The sequence below is a fragment of the Gavia stellata genome, chromosome 10 (genome assembly GCF_030936135.1).
Source record: "Gavia stellata isolate bGavSte3 chromosome 10, bGavSte3.hap2, whole genome shotgun sequence".
Taxonomy (NCBI): domain Eukaryota; kingdom Metazoa; phylum Chordata; class Aves; order Gaviiformes; family Gaviidae; genus Gavia; species Gavia stellata.
The window spans coordinates 32068688-32094228 of record NC_082603.1 but is presented as its reverse complement, the minus strand read 5'-3'; the positions used below and the strand labels follow the sequence as shown (position 1 = coordinate 32094228).

The window sequence follows — 25541 nt, the reverse complement described above, 5'->3', positions numbered from 1 at the left end:
TTGTGGCGGCGGAGCAGCGTCCCGGCCCCGCGGCAGCAACAGCAGGAGGAGGGCGGCGAGGCGCCCCGCCGAAGCCCCGCGCCGCCCCGCCAGGCCGGGCGGACTCTCAGCGCGGCGGCGCCAGGGACCGCGGGCCCGGCCCGCGCCGGGAGGACCCTCCGCGCCCCGGCGAGAAGTAAGGCTCTGCTTTCCCCTTCCCCCCTCCCTGCGCGGCCGGGAGGGTTGGGGTGGCCGCGCGGAGCGGGGCGCAAGCGGCGGCCGGGCAGCTTCTCCGCGCTGCCGCAGCTCCCGGCGCCACTCCGCGGACTCTGTTCTATGAGTGCAAAGATGGAGCCTACTTTCTACGAGGATGCCCTGAACGCCAGCTTCGTGCCGCCGGAGAGCGGCGGGTATGGATATAATAACGCCAAAGTGCTGAAGCAGAACATGACGCTGAACCTGTCCGACCCATCCAGCAACCTGAAGCCGCACCTGAGGAACAAGAACGCCGACATCCTCACCTCCCCCGACGTGGGACTCCTCAAACTGGCCTCGCCTGAACTGGAGCGGCTCATCATCCAGTCCAGCAACGGGTTAATCACCACCACGCCGACCCCGACGCAGTTCCTCTGCCCCAAAAATGTTACCGACGAGCAAGAGGGGTTCGCGGAAGGCTTTGTGAGAGCCCTGGCGGAACTGCACAACCAGAACACCATGCCCAGCGTTACCTCCGCTGCTCAACCTGTTAACAGCGGCATGGCACCTGTGTCCTCTATGGCCGGCAACAGTAGTTTCAATACGAATTTGCACAGCGAGCCCCCGGTGTACGCCAATCTCAGCAACTTCAACCCCAACGCGCTCAACTCCGCACCTAACTACAATGCGAACAACATGGGCTATGCACCTCAGCATCACATAAACCCCCAGATGCCCGTGCAGCATCCCAGGCTTCAGGCTTTGAAAGAAGAGCCTCAGACTGTACCTGAAATGCCAGGGGAGACTCCTCCCCTGTCCCCTATTGACATGGAGTCACAGGAGAGAATCAAAGCCGAGAGAAAACGCATGAGAAACAGAATTGCGGCATCCAAATGCCGGAAAAGGAAGTTGGAAAGGATTGCCAGGTTGGAAGAAAAAGTGAAAACTTTGAAAGCCCAAAACTCAGAGCTGGCATCCACTGCCAACATGCTCAGAGAACAGGTTGCACAGCTTAAGCAGAAGGTCATGAACCATGTCAACAGCGGGTGCCAGCTAATGCTAACACAGCAGTTGCAAACATTTTGAAGAGACTGTCTTAAAAGAGAACTGTGATATTGTGGTATAACTAAAACAAAAAACCCAGAAGTGGCAGATGCGTAAAGCTAATGGTAAAAGCTGAGAGGCTGAGTCCTGCCTGTGCTCTGCAAAGTGCATGTCTGGAAAGACTGGCGAGCCTTCAGCTTGAGTTAGTAGTGAGGCGGCCAGCACCACTCCGAGAAGTGCTGTTCCTGCTCAGATGAGACGTCAGATCTTCGTTTAACATTGACCAAGACCTGCATGGACCTAACATTCGATGATCATTCAGTATTAAAGGTTAAACTGCAATAGAAACTGTAGATTGCTTTATGTAGTATTCCTTAAGAAAAAAAAAAAGTGGGAGGGAGGTTTGTGGGAGGCTGATAAACAAAAAAAGAACTATTCTGCCTGCCTTCAAGTAAATTGTGTATGTACATATCTTTTTTTATTTTATTTTATGAAAGTTGATTAATGTCAATAAACTACTTCATGACTTTGTAAGTTATTTTTATGTTGTTTATTTGGGCACTGCCCAGTATTGTTTGTAAATAAGAGGCTTTTTTTTTTAGCACTCTGAGTTTACCATTTGTAATAAAGTATAATTTTTTAATGTTTCTGTTTCTGGAAGAATTCTAGAAGGTTCTATTATATTTAAGAAAAATAAAATAATTAAAATGCATTTCCCCCTCACACTTTTTTTTGCTAGTACCTGAGTTGGGAAAATGCCCTTTATGCTGAACTCTAAAGGGTAGGGATTATGTTAAACTTACTCTGTAACTACAGGCATGTCATGGGGAACGTGTGCCGAGGAGAGGGAGAAACTAGAGCTGATCACTAAACTAACACGACTTTTTGAGTTGTCCTGAAGTTGTAGTTCCCGATCGTGACCTGACTAGCTTGCCTGCCATATTCTAGTGGCCCAGGTTAGCTAACTGCAAGCAGGTTGTAGAGGGGTAGAAAGCCACTGTATGAAACTGCTCCATGAGTGGAGCAACTGGCTACTTGATCTGACATGCCTTTTATTAAACTAATGCCCTCAAGACTTCAAAAATAGAAACATTCACCTTTATTCCTCTGTTGTTTCCTAGGTAGGAGGTAATCCTTGATTGTTAAGATTTATGACAACGCTGCTGTCAACAGTAAAATAATTTTATATTCCCTTCCCTATCTTGAAATCCTTTCCCTTTTGGGTGACACTATGGGTTCGAAACTTTTTAGCAATAGAAAAGCTGGAAAAACTGAACCTAGTGGGAAATGAAAAGAGCAACTTGCTGAAAAACAGCAACTCCTGTTGCTTGTTTTCAGCAACTTGCTGAAAAACAGCAACTCCTGTTGCTTGTTTTCAGCAACTTGCTGAAAATAGCAACTTCTCTGGCACTTCCCATGTATTTTTTATAAAATAATCTTGGTTTTTAGTATAATGACTATAAATATATACCTTAGAAACGTGCTACTTAACTCATCGGGGGTGGAAGGGGGAAACAATTACTATACCAGGATTTTCAACACTGTACCAAATTCATTTAGTTTAATGAGCATATATTTGAAGGGAGACCAGATGTTTTCCTGCTTGCTGTTTAAAGCCAAACAACTAAGAGGAAATAGATGCTATCAAAAGACAGCCAGATAATATTAGAAATTAGTTATTAGTGAATGCTAACTTTTTCGAGCAAGCAGTCTTAAAAATGTCTTTTTTTTCCTTAAAATAGGAATAAGCATAATTTTAATTGAAGTGACAGTCTTGTTTAAGGTCACTTTGCAAGACGACTAGATAATCGGATATATATGCCTTTACTGTTATCAAAATGATATCCTGAAACTTGCAACTAATGTAGTTAGTTCCTCACAGGAAGCATGGAAGTATCTTTCCTCTAACTTTTTTTTCCCCCCATATTATATGCATTTTATCATATGAAGGGTTGTTTTAATGTTTAAAATATGATAATATGGTACTCTCCTTCCACATCACAATCCAAGTGTCAAGGTAGGCACTGTTTAGATGGTGTTTGCTGCTGTCAGAGGAATACAATTGTAACAACACCAACCAAACAAAGGGTTACTAGGAGGATACTGTAGTTTGCCAAGAGTACATTTTGCTGATGTCAGCAACCCGGAAGGTAAGTTGATTTTGACCATATGTAGGAATAGACAGCAGAGGGATAATACACAGCACTGCTGGGTGTGGTTTTACAGGGATTTAGCAAGTGCCAACTAGCAAAATAAGCAGGGCAAGGAGATTAATTACCTGCAAAGGTGCATGTTTAACTCTCAACAGTGCTAGGTTATGGAATAGATGTTACTAGCAAGCATTTTGCTTAATCACCTAATTACGTAAAAAATAAATACATTATATAAAATACTATGTTAATTAAATACAGCTGAGTGACAGTCTACTCCACCCTATCCTAATACGCACGCACAGACATTTAGCATTGCAGTTATGTGTTTTTTCTCTCAAGTACGACGTTCCGTAGCACAGGCAAAAAAGTTACTGAGTAATAGCACTGCTCGTTAAGTGGGCATCGTCTGACGGGTTGGTTTCTGTGACATGAGTTACTTGACTTGGGCCAGCTCAGGAGGTACTGGTGTCCAGTCAGAGAATCTACCATTAAGCAAGGTGGTTTTTAGTGCCAGTTTCAGAAGGAGAAGAGGGGCAATTTAGATGAACCCCTTCTTTGGTCCCACATCTCATCTGAGGATCAGGCCCAGGACAGGGCAAAGTAAGTTTATATTCCCTCCACCTCCATCTGTTTCATAAACAGGGTGGTGGACTATGAGCCTGTTGCTATCTTCCTCACTTCAGCATAGATTAAAATTCAGCACAGATTAAAATTCAGCACTACTCTTAGTATATTACTAGATCACTTGGTGATCAATAAGCACAGCTGTAATGAAAGACGTGCGTGCATTTGTAGGTGGTGAAATGCAAAGTTTTAACACTTACTTAACTGCCGAGATTAAAATTGCCTAATGCATTATGTGCCTTACTTCTATAAGGAATAGTCAGTTCTCTGAGATTCACAGAGAAACTCTCTTTTTGTTGCCCCAGCTGTACTCACAAGGGAATATTTTGCAAATAACAGCATTGTGAACATGTATTTTGTTTGGCTGTGAGTGTTGTCAACGGATTCAGGAAGTGAAGTCAGAAAAAGGCAGGGTTTCAAACAGGGCAGGCACACAGAAATGCCTAGGCAAAGAGCCTCTAATCAGAACAACATGTTTGGGACACAGAAATATTAATTAGAATTTGGGTCTGTACTAAAACCAACAAAACCCTCACACTTCTATCCCATGAACAGAAGTGAGCTACAAGAGGGGTCTGACCATGATTACTCACTGAATAATTTTAAATCCAAAGTACTTGTCATTACAGAAATAACAGTAACAATCTAACTTACTCTACAGTGGGAGAGTTACATACCAGCCAGTTTCAATCTCAGAACACAGTAGCAGTTTCTAATAGATTCCCTATCCTTGAATTGCCTATGTCTCCGTATGTCTAAAAAATACTGACCTCAAAACATGGCACTTTAAATACCAGCCTAAGCCAGTGCATACCGACAAAGAGACACCTTAACTATCTTTCCATTTTACAGGAAGCTGTCAAGAAATACAGACAATATCCCTCCAAACCTATGTGAAAAATGACTGGCAGTTTTGTCCCATGCAGAAGCCTAAGAAATCCATTATAATAATTACTTTCTGAAAAAGTAAATAGGCCTTTCAGTAAATAGGCCACATTGCTGCCTATGCATTAATGATCTTATGCCCGCCAACTCTGCAGGAAGCAAAGAATCTTAACTTACAGGCACCCAGGTTACTGTAAAGCAGTTTTACATCATTTATCTAGTACCACGCAGCACGTATAGACACTGCACTGTGGAGCGTGGAGCCTGAACCAGAGGTGAAATCAGAAGTTATAAAGCTGGATCAGCACAGTGCTTTGCCTGAGTGAATAACCCTGACCGAGGCTCCGGGGTTATTAGCCCAGGCAGTGTTACTGAATAGACTGCGGAGGCAGATGGACCAGCTCAGGCTGGAACAAGCAAGCTTGGGCATCTGTGGAGTACACCATGGAGTGTGGTGTACCGTGCCCGTGAGAAGTACAAGGCAGAACTGAAAAAAAAAGAACACTTATCTTTAATATCAAGCCTAGCGCCTTCTCTGTTCTGCATCTCATCCTCTCTACCCCTGTTCCCGAGACTCAAGTATAACAGCGTATTGCTACCCACATCAAGAAACTAAAACCAGTTCAGGCAAAGTTTGCTGTGTAGAAAAAAAAAAAGTTGCAAACATCATAAGCAAACACAAAATATTGCTAACAGGCAGATGGACAGCAAGGAAATAATATTTGAAATTACCATATACACAAACCCATTACAAAACAAAATATACCTTAGTAACATCTAGCATTAACTTAGGGACAGGGAGAAGGAAAGTAGTATTAGCCTTATGACTAAAGAAAAGGAAAATTCAAAATGTAGGCGGTTTGCTTTTTGAGAAGGTAATTCTTCCAGAGGAGTGCTTGTTCTTCCGAATTACCCACACTGCCAACACCAGTGTCTGCACCCAAGGACTGAGGCAATCCTAATTCTACACATACACATTATTGTTGACATGAACATTATAATATATCCTCTGAACAGAGAATGGTGCTTCTCACAAAGAAAACTTGTAGAAAGTCATCATATAATTTACCGTGAAAGCCTCTGACTACTTAAACAGTTTTAGAGTGGTTTTGCACAGCAGGGCCCTCTTTTACAATTTTGCACATTATTCTTTGCAGTACATTTTTGTTAAGGAACAATGGAACTATTAACATCAAATTAGATGTTCATCATGGTCCCTTCTGTCCTTAAATATTCTGAAATACTAGAAACACAGTTACAATGGGGAAGAATGGCTTTTTTAAGAGTTAATTAAATATTGAAAACACTGCTAATTTTCTTAGTTATAGAGTAACAACAGACATTAGCAGAAAACAAAACAAAAACCTAATTCAGAAAAATGAGTAGAGTGAGTAACCTATTTTTGGAGTCTCATACAGAACTTGATAGGTTATGACTGACCTGATTAATCCAAATATCTGTAAAATACCTAGAAATGAACTCTGTAAACAGAAGTGGAGGAAGAACTAATGCTTCTGTTCCTCAGCCTCAAAATTATTTTGTGGTTTGAGCCTTGCATTCTCCAAGCAATCTTTAGGTTGATTCCTTAAACAAAAGGACCAGCAGCTTGCTAGAAATTCCTCTGAACTGTGAACTTTGTTCCTTATTCTCTTTTAAATTAAAACCAATTCCTGTGAAACCTGTGAGCATAATACCAAAGATGTGGGAAACAGGACTCAATTCCAGCAGATGGAGCTCAAAAGCAAACAGTCCTGGAACAAGCTGCACAGGTGCCTGCAACAGAAGCCTTTGCTCCGATGGCATAGTAGCCAGAAGAAGTCTTCAGATGAAGCCTCCTATCATGCAAACACACTAAAAAAAGATTAATTTTAACAGCTTCCCTGAATTCTTAAAAAAATCACTGCAACGAGTAGGGAGATCCTGCATGATTTTAATCACAGAATAACCACAGCTATTTCAGAGGACACTAGGGGTTCAGAACCGAGCGTCCATAGCTATTTTTCTCAATTCTCATCCATGATGATGAATTAGTGGACATGACTTTTAGATGTCTGCTGTTATCATGCCTTGTATGTCTCAGATAACAAGTCATGAAAACATGCACAATGCAGGCATAATCCAGTGAATGTTGCCATTCAAACTCACAAAGCCATTCATAAAGCACTCATATTGAAAAGAGATAACTTAAGAAGTTTTGAATCTGCACTGAATGGATTATTGGTAGGTTTAAAAGCATGGCCTTAGCACTACTAAAATTGGAGCCTACCTATTTCAAGAGATGGGATTCTTAAAGTTGCTGACCTCTGTTTGCTGCAAATCAAAGCACCTTGGCAACTGTAAAAAGTTCACATTCATTTGTGTCCAAAAGTATTTTTAGAACTTTTAACAGTAGCAAAAATTGTGAGCTGCTGCACCCACCTTGCAAGCTCTGGTTGTTTTTTTATTTGCATCCTGAGAAGTCGAACACAAAAAGTTCCTTTTTAAATGAAGCCATAACACTTTAAAGATACAGCTCAGGATTTATTCAGTTTAACTTCTGACACCTAATTAAGTTATCTAGGTTAGGAAGCACCACAGGTTCTCCTTATGGTTAACAGAAAAGCGCAGGCCTCTTCAGAGAGTGATTTGGGTAAATTAAATTGCTAATTGGAAGTGCCTATGCCCCAGCAGTCTACTTTTTTTAACTTAGAGCCTCTAGTCAGATAGGATGAAACCAGGATGCAATGATTACCTGATCAAAATCAGGAGACACTTCCTTTTACTAAACAGAAAAATTCTGCAAACATCTACCACGTGTTAGTGATGAACAAATTTTGGTATGCAAAGTTTTACTCTCCTGCATCATATACATAATGTACACTCTTTTTTCCCTATACAAGCACTAAGGTATCCCCAAACATTAACTGTTCAAAACTCCCTACAAGAAGTCATTAAAAACAAGACTTACTATGAACCCTCCAATGGTGTCTTAGGGCCCCAGTCAAGATATGAACTTTATAATGCTAAATAATCACCCAGTGTCTGACCCAAATACCTGACAGGGAGAAAAAGAACCCAAATTCTCAAGGCAAAATCCATCTCTAGTTTTCTTGTTTGGCTTACCTATCATACAGATTGTCTGTTCTCCCTGCTTCCTGACAGAACCAGATAAAGTATTTCTAAATATATATATTCTAATTAGTTAACATAGTGCTTTTATATGCAAAATTACATAAAAGCTATGTAAAGCTATATGGAAAGTATAGCTGACTTCAGGACTGACAGTACAAGAGTTTAGTTAGTCTGCAACGAGGTTACTGACCAAAGCTAACCCTTGAAAAGTTAACAGCGTTTCCTTCTTTAAATGATGGAATGTAAGCAGAATTTAGTGGTCTTTGCCCAAGTTCCCTCTCCTCGAAGCAGAGATTTCTAACCAGTATTTTTCCAGTGCAGCACTGCAGGTAGCAGCTCATCTTTCTCTAGTTTCCCACTACATCAGTTTTCAGGGCTTTGACCTGTGAAAAAGCAAGCTGCTTTTCTCCATGCAGATTTATCTGTGCTTTTAATATGTTAGCTTGGTTAGAGACTTCTGATTTTTATTTCCCACTTCTGCACTCCCAAAACCACCTAAGCTTAGTATATTTAGGGAAGTGCCCCTGACTAAGCTTCACAACTACTGACAGCTTTTGTTTCTGTGGAGTTTTGCAAAAGTAACAATAAAGTTGACCAATTTGATTCTTTCTGAAAATACTGATTGACAGTTACCAAAAAGCAGCTCAAGTCCTAAAGATGCTGGATATACCAGTTTTGGATATCAGGCCACTGATAAATATTGGAAAGAAAACATGTTTAAAAACCATAGTATTCTTACATTGGGAAACATGGATGTCAGAATTTCCAGAGCAGAAAGAAAGAAAGAAAGAAAGAAAATGAGCAAGGGCAAAACATTTTGTCCCAAGAGACTTTTTTTCTTATCAGGAATTTGCTTAGCCTCAGGTGAAACTTTTCATCAGAAAGTTACAGAGCCCTAGCTCTTTAAAACTGATTGTTTCAAACTGGTAGACAAGTATGCACAGTCTTACTTTTTTAGTGTAACCTGGGGTCTTGCTGCATGACCTCGAGTAGCTTTAGCGGTGGTGTTTTAAGAAGCTGCCAATAAAGCAGTTCAGGTTTATATGCCAGTTTGTGGACTGCAGTAGCTAAACAGTTGGCCACTATTGCTACAAGGGCTGCTGCTGCCAGACGAGCACTGACAGATCTGCCTCCTGGCCTTAGGGAGCCCAGCTTTGATGTGTGTAAGCACTTTTTTCACATTGGTGCCAGCCTGAGCAGCCACCTTTTCCCTCCTCCTTTGCCTCTTCTTTTTCACTCCCTCATTTGTGCCGGTAGTGCTTTTCGGAATATTGCAGGATACTTATTTTATTCTGTATTGCTTCCTTTATTCTGTTAACCATGCAGCTCTACAAACACCTGGAATGATGGGGGGCAGTAGGGGAGGTGCAACATAAATGCAGGTACAAGCAGTAGGGATGTGGCATCTTCTGAAAGCAATGCTCACCAGCGATCTTCAAATTACCACAGACTGAGTCAGAACTCTTAAATTCATTCTTCCCAATTTAAATTACACTACAAAAATGTCCAGGCAGATTTTGCACCAGTTTTACTAACTTAATTTGAATTCACACTTTTGGTTAAACAAGCTCAACTTCCCATATGGACAAACCTATAAAATGTGGTTTGACTTTCACAGTGAACATTTTGCATGCACCCATTAACTTGAACGAGAACTGTGAGTCCTTAGTATACCTGCTTATGAAACTGTTTTTGTTAGATGACTAACTTTATGCATATATATTTAAAATTATTTAAGAGGGCAGTGAGGTTATTATTCAAAGTCTTATACATGGAATTTCTTGCACATGTTCCTGATATTGGCTTCCACGTCTGTTTTGAATTTAGTTACAAAATACACTACCACACCCAAAATTAGTTTCAAGCTATTTTCTTGGCCCCCTCTGTTCACTGCATTATCATTCTGTGCAGAAATTGCTTCTGTGTTTTCACTGGACAGGAAATGCCAGATGGGCAATATGAGAAAGGCTTGGTTTTGAACTTAACGTCAATTGTTGTTGCTTCCATGGTTATGGGCCTGTGTGTTGAATGTGGCAACTTGGTTAATGAAATGCTCTCACAGTTGGTATCTGTAACATCTATTTGCTACTAACAAAGCCAGGTACATTTCCAATCAAACTCTAAAGGTAACAATGACAACGTATGGTGACAAAAGCAACAAAGTAATGAGCTCAGCCAAGGCAAGATCTTGGGAAGTTACTCTTACTCTGTTAGAAACAGCTCAATTCCCAAATCTGTTGCAAATTAGGAACACCAGCAGCTCAGTTGAAGAATAGTGCTGCCTGATTTTCTGTAGCCTTTCCAACAGTATTCTCTCCTGAAATTTAGTTCTAAGTGTTTTGACACATCCACAGTCCGATCTAAGAAGAAAAAGCCAACGTTACCCCTTTGGGAATACACTGCCCATCATAGCACAGAAGTGCAGGCCCATCAACCTGTGAAAGCACACTACTAACGATCTCACCCTTTCCCTGCCTCTTTAGGAGGGTTTAAGTTCTACGGTGGCAACAGTGAACTAAGGGCATTAAGAAGGAATAAAACTCCTCATCTTGTACAACTGTATAGAAAGAGGAAGAAGCAAGACCTAGCAATTAACATACAAAAATAAAACCAGATTCCTCAGTGTTTCTGGAGTTCTGCTGATACCACATCAGACAATAGCGCAATAAGTAATGAATTTGAGTTCAAATTCCACCTACAGCTTTACATGAGGAGCTGCTTCGTAGTCCCACACAAGGGAGATCTACAGTGCAGAAGAGAAGTACCGAACTTAATTCTCCTTTTTCCAGGCTGTCCAGGTCTTGGCTTAAAAAAAAAAAACGAAAAGCCCCAAACCAAAGAACTATGTCTTGGCCTAAATCCTCCCTCTGGCTTGGATCTTCAGAATAATACGGACTTCATGGAGATCTACACTCTGATTTAAATGACGTAATGACTCCATGAGTCTATGAGTTTAAAAAGAGAAGTTTTCTAAGTATAGGTTGAAAACAAACAGAAACTCCCCATGTAGCCAGGAAAAATTATCACTTTTGCCTATACAGCCAAAAATTATTATCTATAATGACGAAGCTCCAAAAATATATGAAAGGCTCTTTAAATTCATGAGAAGAGTCAGAATAGAAGTAGAGCTCTCAAGTACTAGAGAATTGTTACTGGCTTTCTATTTCTTCTATTGTCATTCATCAGTATTTGCATAATCTAAAGCCTCTCACCTATGAACAATTATATATTAAAATGTATTTTGATTCATGTATTAAACTATATTAAACTATATTTAAGCATTGCTGTATTTTGATCTAAAACTGGAGTACTATGATTCACCGCATTACAAAAAAGCTGTGATTCTCTAAGTTCATTTGCCTAATATATGCTTGCCATGCATAACATCACAAGCCTCATCCTAATCTTGAATTTAGCTATTATTTGATATTTTATGCGCTGTGATTCTTTCCTTAAGTCTGAAACCTTAATTTAAGCCAGCTGTTCCACAGTAACTCAACATGTGTGGGATTTTCCCACTAAATGAAAATGATAACTAGGTTGTTTTTTTTTTTAAAGAGATACAATGTCCGTTGTGGGATGGCTCCTTTTAAACAAAGACAAAGAAGCTATCAAAGTTGGTTCACCTGCACAATATGAAAATGATCCTGTGCAACATAGCTGTATGTTACTTTCATGCCTTGACCATGTTACAGTTTAATTTACAAAGTTATGTTGGCTTTTTTAGCTTTCCATTTTTACTGAGCTATACAGTTTGTTTGAAGCTGATAATTAACACGTGAATATTAATACATTTGCCCTCTCAGCATCATGGTACGAGTCTGTTCTTTAAGGTAGTAACATACTGCTGACACTGAAGTCCGTATCCAGTAAATCCTCCTCTGAGCACAGTGGTAGTCCCACCGCCATTCACAGACTCCTACCACAGTGCCTGAGGTGCATGTGAATTGCTGTCTGTGGTAACCTATTTTGCCTCACTTTTATCCAAAACAGTATGTATCTCAAGAACAGAGAAAGAATGTAAGCAGATACACCTAACTTAAAAAGTTACCTCCGCCAATTGCTTATTTCGTTGCTTGACAGCGATGGCCACCTTTCTAACAAAGGCTGCAGAAGAGGGTGGGTGATGAGTCTCTACTATCCCCTCCATAAGGTCACACAGTAATGGCAGCGTCCTGTGCCAGCACACTGTGCTGTGGACCGGCTGAGCTGGATATACATACCCCAGCCTACTGCCCCATCTCTGGGAGCCATAGGGGCAGAAGGGTGGGAAAAGTAATGGGTTAACCAGCGTAACTGCACACAGCAAAGCCTATTTATCAATCAAAGCTTTGTGTTTCTCTGAACAACATTTTTTTTTCACCAAATATTTTAAAATACTTATAATATATATAGTATTTTATGCAATATATTGGTATGAGAATTAACCATGCATATGCAGCTATAAAGAAATTCTACATCCTGATATTAGAAGCACTTGGTTCCCTTACATCCAACATAATTTATTCTAAAACAACATTTTTTCTTCAAGTTAATTTTCTTCTGAATAGCATACACTGAAGACTGTTGGTGTTCATGGGGGAGGGTGTATACATATACATATTATCTATTGAATGCTACTGGTATATTATTAACATACAGAAAATTTTAGCACTGAAATATATAGTTCTTCAATGCCATTTCGATCACTAGAATATGGGAAATGGGCTGTGGAAAAAAATGCACTGTCATACCAGATGCAATGGCATGTAAAGGGTTAAAAATCAACGCAGTATTTAAGAGTAACAGAATGTTTTCCTGTAAAATCCTTCTATGGTGTGATCTAGGGGAAGGTCCAACTTAAGTGCTGGATGTTCATACAGGATTTCCTATGACTAATGCTGTCAGCATTCAAAACTTTTAATTTAAAATGTGGGCGTTATACACAGATAGGAAATTTACCATTTAAAATTTCTTATTCAAAAATGAATGGAAATTACACTGATTTTCAGATTCATTTGCTGTACGTGGCATGATAGCATAAAATAAGGAAGTCACTAAGTGGCATATGCTGGGATCGTCTGCCAAGCTTTTACACAAGTCTTTTATATCTGGATAGGATTCACAGGAAGCTTGTACAGGAAGACCTTTTCCTTCCTTATTTTTGAAAAGCTTTGTTGGATGGAAATGATGCCAGTTAGTAAAAGAGGGGAAGGGGGAACAAATTACCATCCTGGTGGGTTTGGTGCCAATCCATGCAAAACTGAAAGTCACATCTAGATAACATTAATGCAACCTGTTGTAAACTAAACTAACAAAAAGCAAGCCTACAGAGCACAAAAGATATTTAATAGTTTTTGATTTAAAAGATTCAAAAAGAAAGTAATACAGGTACCAAGCCAAAACAATATGGAAAGTGCAAATCTGCGCTGTAATCTGCTACAATTAAGCAAATTTGTCAATATTTCTAGCAAGCATGCCATTGCCATGTATACTCACTCTCTAGTAGGTTTGCTCTGAATTCTATCGCAAGCTCTGGCTGCTTCAGATGAATTTTAAATAGTGATATTTTATTCAATTAAACATGAAGGTACTAATATAGCTTGAGCTGTCACTACAATATCCCTTCTTTCATTTCTTAATGTCGTGTTGATGCCATTTTCATGATACTATATTAACTTTTAGTTGAAACTAAGCTTTCCCTATGTCTTGTGACACAAGGGAAAAAGAAGGTTGATTCTCTAGCTCATCTCTTTACTTATTGTAGCTAATGCACCACACAAGCACTTGTTAAAAATCACTATTCTTTCCTTAATCTGGGTCTTCTAAAATCCCTAGCGGGTATATTACTATTCTGTGTACTATTATGCTATAGATATTGAGCCAAAGAGTTTGCTTCACTGAGAACGGTAACAGCAGAAAATATACCTACAGGTAGACTACAATGGGTGTAGATGTCTCTTCAGGATCTTCCATGTCACCTGGCAGGAGTCCCAGAAGTCTCAGAGAACACAATTTAACCCTGAGAGTTTTGTAAACCCAGAACTGCTGTTTAGGCAAGGGAAAAAAAAACAACAAAAATAAACCTTAAAAACTTTCTCAAATAGGGAATGCTTCTACTGCACCATAAAGGAGACAGAAGTTGTAAATGAGTGGCTTGATGATAGAGAAATAATGGTGGAAGAGGAGACTCAAAAGGGCATAAGGTAGTAATATTCAAAGGATGAAGAGGAAAGTAGTACAGGGGGCAATGGAAAACATCAAAAGCATTAGAAAGAATGACTGAAGAGCATGCGGCTCTTGTAAAGACTGTTGGTGGAGGTGTGCGATTCTCTCCAGCCAGACATCAGAACCAAACATTCAGAGTATGAAAGCTATTATTAAAAAAAAAGGATGCTAGTATAATGAGTCAAGCTTGTGCTTTGTCCACAGAGTAGCTACGGCACAGGTAACAACCATATGTATTCATCTGCTCTGAGAAAAGGCATTCCCAGGGGAAAGAAAACCTATGCTGATGTGTTTTCAATTCTCCTGTGACCAAAGCTAGTTTTAAAAAAAAAAGTTTCTTTATGCAGCAAACATTTCTCTCCTCACAGTGCGGACTTCAGGAGTTAGGAATAAAAGAATTAGTTCCAGGAACGGGAATAGAGAAGTCTGAAATGAAAGCTCCAGTTCAGATGAGACTGCACATGATTTGCAAAGCGATGGAAACTGAGGGGGCAGCTAGGTCATGCCTTTCCCCTGCTGCATGAATCACTCTCTGAATGGAAATTTGAGTAGGAAGACATAATGGCTTGGGAACAAAGAGAGCTGCTGGAACATCACAGGTGCAGCTGAACAGAGAAGGATGTTTTGGGATATGCCAAGGAAAGCAAACACCATGAATCTGGAGGAGTTGTCAGGACTTTGTGATTTAGGGAGCTATCCAAATCAGCAAGGGTATTTCTCACGGAGTCAGACAGACAGGAGAATAGCTGAGGTCCTGATTCAGTGTTCCAATTAATCAATTCCTTAATGCTAAGGCATAATTCAGAATTCAGAAGAAGATGGGAGGTGCTAATGTCCTACTAAAGTTTCTGGGAGTAAAACTTACACTCCGCTGAGGCACCTCTCTATAGTTAGTTGTATAATTACATACTTTGCTGAATTGGAACTAATGCGAGGTGCAGGAATCCAGATCCTGACAGACAAGAAGACGCATACATTCTGGGGGAACCAAGATAGTCAGTCAAAGCCAGCAGATTCAAACAGAAGACAGGAGAAGCTTTCAGAACTGGAAAGAGGAGGTAACATGTGAAAGAATCAACTCTACATGCCTCAGAAAACCCTCTAGAAATGAGAAATACTGTGAAACGGAACAAAAGCTACTCACCAAGTTACAGAATTGTGAACAGATTAAAACACTAATAAGAAAGAAACAATTACATGCCTATGATTTTCTAGCATTGCTACATTAGGAAAGTTAAATTCCATTTTGATGTACAACAAACATAAACTGAATGCAAGCAAAAATCCAAGATGATTTTAACTAGTTGATCAGGATGGAGTACAAATGAATGATCATAAAGGTAACCAGGAAAAAAAAAATAATTAAATGCTTCCATATCTTTTTCCAGAACAAGGAAGGAAAAAATACCAATTTAAAAAAAAAAAGTGGTTACAAGCAAGACCCTTGAGTAATTTGAATTGTCTAAAGACTATGAAAGTGCTATAGATAGGGAGACTTAGACAGAATAGTGAAGATGTACTGGTAATAGATATCTGAATAGTAAGAAAAGTAGAATTTAAATGACAGTTGTATTTTAGTCATTTAATACGAAATAACCAAAATCAACTTACTTCTTCTCTAAATATAAAATTCTAGACAAAGAAAAAGTAATGAAGACAAGCTAAACCAGCACTGCCAGGCAATCTTTCTCAATCCTGAGCTGCCTTGCTTTTCCATACAGCAGTGAACAATGCTATTGAAAAATTGAGAAGCAAAGAAGTAATGTAGGAATTACAGTCACTCAAGGGTCACAAATAAGCTTGCACAGGATTTTTTTAAATGGTGCTAATTGTTATCAGTCTTCTGTAAAACTACGGCAATAAGTAAAACCTGAAGGACTCGCAATGTAATAGCCACCTTTCCAAGCTCAGAGAGCAGGGAACACAGGAACCATTTTCAAGGTAAACAGACAGATAAACAAGAAACAAAGCTAGAATATTAAGGAAAAAAAGAAAAAAGTAAAGCTTATGGAGGCCTGAAGTGACAGCTGTGGAGAAGGCAACAGATGCAGGGAATCCTCCCTGTTGTATTACAAGAAGTCTATCAGGAAGACCAATTAGACTCAGTCAGGCCCAACTGTTTCAGTTGCCCTCTAGTAGATTTAAAGAGGGAATTAAGTGAGCCTCTACTCACTACTACCTGTTCTCCCACTTGCAAGACTACAGTATCTTTTTGCTGCTGGTGGTAAGCAAAAAGATGGTGGTAAGCTTTAGAAACTAAAGCTTATCATCATTCACTCAGAAGACATACTGCATTTTATTCAGTAATTATAACATAATTTTTCATAACAGAACAAAAAATACTGATATAGTTTTCCACACTGAATTGAAATAAGTTTTATATTTCTTCAAGTTCAGAAAAAAACAGCTGTGGAACTAAAATAAATAGACTCGAAAATTCTTTTGACGTAATAAATAAAATTTATACACACTTCACTGTAAATGGATTCCTCAGAGAGGGCAAAATTTCAAAGAGTGTGTGTGGAGACTTCATTAGCAAGACATTGTTTAGGTAAATGTCTGTACTATGTCTGATGCTTGACATCTAACTTAATAAATAACAGCAATGAAAACTGGTTTATGATGTGGCAGAACATTATTTCCTTTCAAAGTCACATTAGTCTATTCATATCTACAGCATTTTATAATCAGTAAGAACAAAATTCTGCTTGCGTACTGGTGTAAATTCAGAATAGTTTTTCACAATTTACTGTACATCTACAAAGCAAATTTGGCCAAAAGGCTTCTGTGGGAGATCTAGTGGCACCACTGTATTCACCTTCTGGGAGTAATGCTGCCAGTAAGGTTAGCCCGATGAGTACAGGGGATGTAACAAGGATCTTGGTCTTCAACAGTTAAGATTAGGTTCTGTAAAGTATTTCCTTCTGTAAGATTTCACTGACAGAGTGTATGTTCCTGACTCAAAACCACAAGGGCTTGTTTGGTTTAAAATGGAAAAAAAATCTGCCCATTTTGGAGAAAAACCCTGGCCCTCTCTCCATTTGGTTTTGCTGATCCTTGAAGCTGCCTCAGCATTTAGTAACTCAATACTTTTACATCATTTAGATTTTATGCTAATGATATGAGGGCTAGCATTTTGCCATAACTGCTTTCTATTAGCGTTGGTCTGAAAGGACACATTTAAACTTCTAAAATTATAATTATTACAAAAATCATGACGCTGATACAACTTTAAGGCAATGAACTGGAAAATGGTACCTCCTCATGAGTAAAATCAATATTAGTGTCAGTAGATTAATAGCAAAGTAGTTCTTAAATTTAAATAAAGCTTGTGACAGTAAACAATTCTGCAGAATAAGTATGTATAGAAACAAATAGCTAGTAATACTCACCACTTAGACACAAAAATGTTAATACCTTTTTTTACTTTGCACTATGAAAATGACAGTAACTAAATATGTATTATTTCATTATATCATTAGTAACATTTTTCTGTTTGTTTCAAACCAACATTTATTTTATTTATTATGCTCTGAAACAAGAACATTGCTTTTCCTTAGCTCTGTGAAACCAAACAAGAAAGCTTTCTTTCCTTCTACCTTCACTACGCAGCTTCTCAGAAAAATACCTGGCAAGTAATTCCATGAAGAACTTTGGAAAAATACTTAAATCTAATTATTCAAAAACCTGAATGGCAAAAAATGGTTTCTAAGCAGTTTGGTCACTCTTCTTAAACTTCACTAATACATGCATGGTAAACTGAAAAACATCTGAATCCTCACCTTGGCTGAGTTACATACGCTAAGCCTCGTTCCTTCGATCCAGATAGACAGCCTGCTCTCTCAGCGTTTACAGCCATCAGTGGCACTTCGCAGATGTGTATTATCCATTTACAATAACCCCAGGTTGGAAACTTCATGAAAGTACACACTAATCTGCGGAAAAAAGAACATTTCGCATTGTACGGGTGCAGCGCTTAATACGATGTTAATTTGTTTTTACTTGAGGAAATAGTACTATAGTGTTGGGATAACATTGTGACTTTTATCGGAAATTGAATAAAATACTTGAATTATTGTATCAGCTGTTGTACTATTACTTAGTATTTTGAAAGCATCCATGAATAGTGGACAAAGCTGTGAAGCTGTGCCTTTTGTGAGGTACCTCCTTCAAGAATAGGGCCTGGCACAGGATTCTGCAGGGGTGCTTATGCCCTGCCAACGCATAAGTTGCAGAGAGGGTAAGATGGGAGCCCAGTGTGCTAGTCTGAGATGCCAAACATGAGACTGGACAGTTCAGCTTTCCCCTCCCTGCAGCAGGCCCCTGATGATACGCATGTTCTATGTGTGCCACTACCACTCAGAGGACGGCACTGCTCTAGGGAACACCTCATATTTAAATACCAGCCAGGGTAGAGATTTCTCAGCACCGGGAAGGTCCCAAGACTACTCTCTCCAGAAATATGACTAACACAAACAAGATCACTCAGTGCTGAAGCTCCCCTTTTGACTTCCCTAATTCACTGCAGTTAATCTTTGGGCAAAACTAAGCACTACATTTTCTCTCTCTTGCAGACATTCTGACTAGTCAACTTCTCTTCCAGTGTTATAGTAAGTCAAGTACGCCCTAATCATCACCATGAACACTTCTAACACTGCTGTTTCTCAATCTAGCTATACCTAAATAAAGTTCAACCTCAACCAGCTAGGCCACACTTAGATTTCTGCTTATCCAAAACCAAGCTTTATTCCTGAGCCATGTTTATTAATGAGAATGCTTTGATTATCCAGATATATTTCTCCATTCCTTATGATGTTTAGACAATGATGTTGGCTTTATTATCTCTTACAGACTAGTTATTCTACAGTGAGATACATTCCCAATGAACAGTTGGCATTACTGCAAACAATTGTCTTAAATGAAATTAAAGTACACATTGGGAAACATAAAAATATCACGGTGAGTGAAACCATGTTATTAATGTTTGGCTTTCCATCAGTTTTATCAAGAAAATGCCCCAGAGAACATAAGAAGTTACTGGAAGTCATTCAGTTGCATTACATGGCGTTTCAGCAGAAGACGGTAACCACAGCTGCAGGCTCCAGGCGCCGAGTGGGAAAGCCTCGGTGGAGGACTGGTGACCTCTGCAGGTTCCTCACTCCCAGGGCCCCGGCACCTCACCTCTGCGTTTAGCAACAAGCAAGGTGCAGTTTGGGTTGCTTTCATCTCTGAGAAATTAAAAGAGAGAAAATTAAATGTATATGTGGTGATGACATAGCAACATAAAATAAGCTGGAAAACATGGGCACGTGTTAATTTAAGAAATAAATGTTCATCTTTGAGAACTCAGAAAACAATACTTCAAAGGACAAAAACTTCAAAGCACTCTGTAACTTCAAAGCACTGCACCAACGTTAATAAACACTTAGGACATGTCTGTGAGGTAGAAAAAAATTTCCTTTTTTAATGCTTGTGTAAACAGGGCACAGAGATTAAGTGATTCGCCCAAGGACACAAGTTAGTAGCAAAACTGAGATTGCATGTCAGAAATAACCGGCTCAAGCCTCCCAGCTACAGCTGGGTTAAAACAGTTCCCTATACGGACACTTAGTCAGCAGAGGCCCAAACAGGGATCTTTCCTATCAATAGCATCACCCGCCCTTTTTAAGGCCTGCTCTAAACTCTACCGTGTTGTTTTCAACTGATATCCTCCCACAAAGTCAGTGCCAAGTATACATAGATCTACCTGAATTAATGTCATCTTACATAAACGCAGTCTTACTTCTGCATTTAACAAGGATATTAGAGCTTAAGTGGTCTATGTGAACATTTTCAGTATTTCTATGTCATGACAATCTACTCACCACAGGCTTCTTGACAACACAATTAAAATACAATCAGCACACCTACAGCGTGAAGTTTCTCTCATGACACTGTTGAAGCTGAACCTGCAATAGTACCAATCAGAAATTTTTACTGAGACCTTCTAGAGTAAAACATAAAATTTCCTCAAAGCATATAAGCTGATCTGCTATACATCCATACTGCTGAACACAAAGATCCTTAAGTGCTATCTGACAAAGAAGACAGAAGCAAAACCCATCATTTTCTTTTCAAAATAACCTAATAAGGAACAGTGCTTGGATATGGGGAGCTAAAGAAGCCAGCAGAAATAAAAGTGGCCTGTGAAGTACTTAGCAAGAAAAAAAAAAATCACCTTACGCCCCTCAGACAACAAATAAATGCAAAAGAAACAAAGAAGGCCAAAGATTCGCCTCTTCTTCTCTCCAACTTATTTCTTTTCTTAGATCTTTAGTAATACTAAATTTTGCCATTCCTATTTTTAATGAAGAGCTTCCTGGTGATCCCACGTGTTTGTGGTCTCATGCACTTAATTAAAGGAGAAGAGGTGTGGAACCTTTATAATTTTCCCTTCTTTGTATGTCATTTATATGTCAAATAAATAGACTTAATAAGTTAAAAAGATATAAACAAAAAGCATGCTTCAAATAGCCAGTTCTGAATCTCTTCTCAACTGTTTGGGGTTTTAATCTTTTTGTGAAGTCATTGTTGGAACAAAGGCTTAATTCTAAAAGTAGTTAAAATACTAATTAAAAAATAAAGGCTTTAAAAACGTAATTTCTAAAAACAAATCCATACAACAAACTTCCAAAATTTTCTTGTCAAATGTGATTCTTGTTTTAATACAGAATTTTGTCATAAGTCACATACTTATAATGAAGCACTTTTTTTTTTAAATGCAAAATTATATTTTGAAGACTGTGATTTGCATCTAGTAACAAGTCATTTGCTGCGTAGTATTTCCCCAAAACCAAGTCCCACAGTGGCTCTGAAAGAGATGCTGCCTGCATATATTGTTCAAATGTTCCTCCTCAAGGCCAGTTAGGAGTACTGCACCCTTTCATTTGTACTGTTTACTAGTAAAATTTCTGTATTCAGAACACTAGGAAACTATCACCATACTAATAGACTCTTAAAGAATATCACAAATTCTGGTTTTAAATTTTCCAGGAGTTCCAAAATTCTTATGCTGCCTGTATCAATGATACTGCTCACGTAACATTTTCCGTTGCCAGGACTCAAAACTTTCCTGTGAAAGTAATCAAGTATCACTATCTCTGTTTTGCATGGGAACAATAATGATGACATAAAGATCCCATTTCACCAAACTTTAAGTAAGGGCTATTAATTTACTCGAGACAGGGATAGAGCTTCAGTACTTTGTTAAGGCAAATCTGAATACTAAATAATTTGCAGATCACAGACCGAGTCAACAGCAGATTTAGGAACACAATTCAGACCTCCTGACTCCCTACAATAAACCATAGTTTTCCATGTTATGCGTTAACAATCATTAACTAAATAACAAAGGTTTTGCTATTCTTGGTCTAGTGCCCTTCTTTGCATTTCAGAGGAATTATTGGGCTCTTAAATTCGCTGTCAAATTTGCTGACTTGGTAACTGGCTGCCTTTCAAAATATATATTAAAAGTCTTGCCTTTCCTGGCTATTTCTTCAATAAATCTTTTTTTTTTTTTTTTTAATAGACTAAGCTTTGCGATCTTACTTATAAAACTAAAGTCAACATAAAAAAATTAAAAATCTTATCAGTCACATTGTACATACTATTAAAGAAAATACGTGCAAGGGCAGCAGGACCCAACAGAAAGGGCACTGAACTAAGAAACAGATGGCAAAATTTCCCATTCGCTTAAATAAGGTCAAGCTGTCAGCTTTTCAGCTCATTTTACTTCTAGCTCTTGCAGAACTCTGTAATCTCAATTTCTCTCTCAATTGGTTTCAAAATGCATAGATGATTATTATTTTATTTCCTTCTCTCCATATGGAATTTTAACACCAATAAGTTAAGTTAATTACAGCTAGATCCAAAGGTCCTACACCCATATTGAAGACTATACATATTCACAGATTTGAAGCTCTATTTAATTATACTTTAAATGTTGCATACTGAATCACATGTCTTGATCCACCTCATGTAAAAGAATTAAGTTCCAGACAGACTCCAGGTTACAGCAGGAATGACAAGCTACATAGCCTTTAAGTTAAATATACCTCATAGAATGAAGTTGTAACTCATATTAGAAAGGCTGGATCACTTTTTATAACTAGCTGCTTATACAGTTCATTTTTATCTAGGTCTTTATGTTTTTATTTCATTACATTATAGGGCTTTCACCTACGTAGCTGGCACTGTGTACTCTTTCATTTAAGATCATACAAGGTATGTAATCATGGCAACAGTAACTATGCTGTGAATTTTCTTTTGTCATGTTTAATAGACTGGTCAATTAGGCACCTACAAAAAACAGCTTGGGCAGAGGAACAGAGGAACTCGATAAACAATATCTTCTATCCAAATATCAGACTCACAAAAACATTTTTTTCTCCCTAATCATGCGTAAAAAATCTGGAAGAAGTCTTCCAAGTGGAATACCTTTACATATCACAGATTTTTGGTTTGTTATTAAACTTCACTTGTTGCTAAGGAAGAACAGAGAAGATCAAAGGACTTCTAACAACTAGAAAACCAAAGGTGAGGGAGTTTTGAGTTCTTTCTCATTCTTTAAAGATTTATCACTGAACTACAACGGTTGTTGGTTCATAGTTCTATGACAAGAATGTGTGAAATGAGGTGAGCCTGCTTTGCTATTTCATATTTAACTTCAAGCATCAAACAATAGCTCAATTCACTTTGTGATTAGCAACATGATCATGCATTCAACCAGCCTGTTTACAAATCCATATGCAATTGAAGTGCTAAGGACTAAAAAAGAAGAGCTCGTGGAAGGTATAAACGACCCAGACCATCTTCTGAACTGGCTGATAGACAATGGTATTTTTACCCAAGAAAAAAAGATGGTCATGAGTTTCTACAGGACACGAACCGAAAAGAACTCTCGAGTTTTAGACATACTAATTTCTCAAGGTGAACGAGCCTGCAGGCTCTTTTTTTATCCATGTTTAAAGCAAGTGGAGCCAAAACTTTATAGCAAGATGAGAAAATACGTCAGTGAAGTCAATGAAAGCATTGGAGATGCTAGAAGACAACTGGTAGGATATTTACTTGAAAAAGACAAGGTTTGGTTTGAAAATAGCAGTGAACAGCACCAGGAAAAAAAAGACAGTCCTAGAAGAAAAAAACAAGAATGGGCTATTAAGAAGAAAGGAAAAGAAATGCAACTTTCAAGGGCAGCAAACCCTAGAAAAGATCATGCTGATGTTGGCATCTTTGATGCAGTCGCTAAAGGTGATCTTTCTGAGCTAGAGAAAACATTGAAAGATAATGATATTAATGCACTAAACTCTTCAAGTGAAACACTTCTGCATGTTGCAGCTGCTAAAGGACATCTAACGATAATGGAATATTTGATCAGCAAAGGTGCAAAGACAGATGTGAAGGACAAGAAAGGAAGAACACCACTGCACAGGGCTGCTGAGAAAGGCCATGGTGATACAGTGAAAGTGCTTCTCCGATGTGGTGCTTATGTGTACAGTTTGGACAGGGAAGGCGAGTCACCACTTCATTTGGCTGCGCGGAATAACCACAGTCACATACTGAAGATGTTCCTGAAAGAAGAGGCAAGAAGCTACAGGAACCAGCACAACTTTTTGCACATGGCAGCTCTTAAAGATGAGAGTGGACTGGCAAAAATGCTTTTGAAGGCTGGTGCCTCCACTGATGGAAAGGATGAAAGAGGACAGACTGCTCTCAGTTATGCTGTTTCTCAGGGGTCTGAAAATACTGCAAAAGTACTGCTAGAAGCCGGAGCCAGTGTTGATTCCAACATGGCCGAAAGAGCCTTCAACAGCAACCACCCATCCATCTTCAAAATACTACTAGAATATTCTAAAGATTTGTCGTTTGAGATAATGGAATCAGCTCTTTTTAGAGCTGTACAGAAAAATCTGCATGGTGTTGTAGCAGCTTTAATTGACAAAGGTACAGATATAAACGCCTACAATGAAATGCAGTACACTCCTTTACTCCTGGCGTGTGAAACAGGCAAAGCCGAATCAGCAGAAGTTCTAATCGAAAAGGGAGCAAGCTTTGGAATAAGGACTCCTGCTTCAGACACAGCTTTGCATTTGGCAGTTCAAGCTGGGGCTGCTTCCATCACAAATCTGCTTCTGCGCAATGGGATGGAAGTTAACCTTATGAACCAAGCCAATGAAACCCCGCTCCATGTCGCTGCATTTCATAATAAAGGAGCATTAGTTGGCCTTTTAGTTAATGCTGGGGCCAAAATTAATGCTGTCACTAAAGAGTTTGTTACTCCCCTGCATATTGCAAGTCAAAGAGGTAACACTGATGTTGCCCAACAGCTGTTGCACCATAAAGCCAATGTTAATGTTAAGGATAAGCAGTCAAAATCACCTTTACATTTTGCTGCTGAAAGGGGAGACATAATAATGGTAGAGATGCTTCTGAATGCTCATGCTGACCCCAACGCACAGGACAAGGAGAAAAAGACTCCCCTGCACACTGCAGCTGTGACAGGACATCTCAGTATCGTGAAAGTTCTGTTAGCTAAAAAAGGAAGATTTGGGGCTAAGGACATGGATGGGTGTACTCCGATGCACTACGCAGCCATCAAAGGAAACACAGAGATCGTAAAAATTCTTCTGACAGCAGGGAAAAATAAAAATATTGATGATAGAAACATTTGGAGAAAGACCGCACTGCATATTGCAGCGGAATATGGACACAGTGACCTGATAAATCTATTACTGAGCTATGGGGCAGGCATTAATGCCTTAGATAGCAGCAAGGATACTCCATTGCATTGTGCGTGCAAGGCTGGTCATTTTAATGCTGCAAATTCCCTTGTAAACTGGTCACAAGGAGAAAAAGCAAATTTACTAGCTGTTAATAGTCTCAGAAAGACTCCATTGCAAGTAGCAGAATTTAGTAAAACAGAAAATCAGGCTCAAATTGTAACACTTTTGAAAAGGAAAATGTTAATAACAAAATGAAGATGTAAACCAAAAATTTCTGAATTTAAATGCAGAATTCTCTTTTAATGCAATTTGGATGGTGCTGTTGCCCAGTATGATTGAGAACTATGTTAGGGCTGGCAGAATTAAGTTAGCAATCAAAGGTGGCCATGGAAAAAAAGGATCTTAAAGACACTGTTAAACTTGTAAGTATTGATGAGTCTTTTGCTTCTCTCACAAGTCTCATAGTTGGAACCTATTTAAAAGCACCAGTCTTAAACACATCGTGTATGACAACCTCTAGTATAAATCAAGACTTAAAAAAAAAAAAAGGTAGAAAATAACTTTTCATGTGTCTGTGAACATT

At 38.9% G+C, this 25541-nt stretch overlaps 2 protein-coding genes across 2 annotated transcripts; both read left to right on the top strand.

Annotated features, from left to right (window-relative positions):
* Nucleotides 1–228: 228 nt before the first annotated feature.
* Nucleotides 229–1863, top strand: JUN (Jun proto-oncogene, AP-1 transcription factor subunit). The gene has a single exon (XM_009813739.2). The coding sequence runs from the start codon at nucleotides 316–318 to the stop codon at nucleotides 1258–1260; it is 945 nt and encodes a 314-aa protein (XP_009812041.2). The 5' UTR covers nucleotides 229–315; the 3' UTR covers nucleotides 1261–1863.
* A 21088-nt stretch (nucleotides 1864–22951) lies between these two features.
* Nucleotides 22952–25213, top strand: LOC104258595 (CARD- and ANK-domain containing inflammasome adapter protein). The gene has a single exon (XM_009813740.2). The coding sequence runs from the start codon at nucleotides 22952–22954 to the stop codon at nucleotides 25211–25213; it is 2262 nt and encodes a 753-aa protein (XP_009812042.2).
* The last annotated feature ends 328 nt before the right edge of the window (nucleotides 25214–25541 follow it).

What these genes read in the sequence shown, in the direction of transcription:
- JUN (XM_009813739.2), top strand. Translation starts at nt 316, where the DNA reads ATGAGTGCAAAGATGGAGCCTACTTTCTACGAGGATGCCCTGAACGCC.
- LOC104258595 (XM_009813740.2), top strand. Translation starts at nt 22,952, where the DNA reads ATGCATTCAACCAGCCTGTTTACAAATCCATATGCAATTGAAGTGCTA.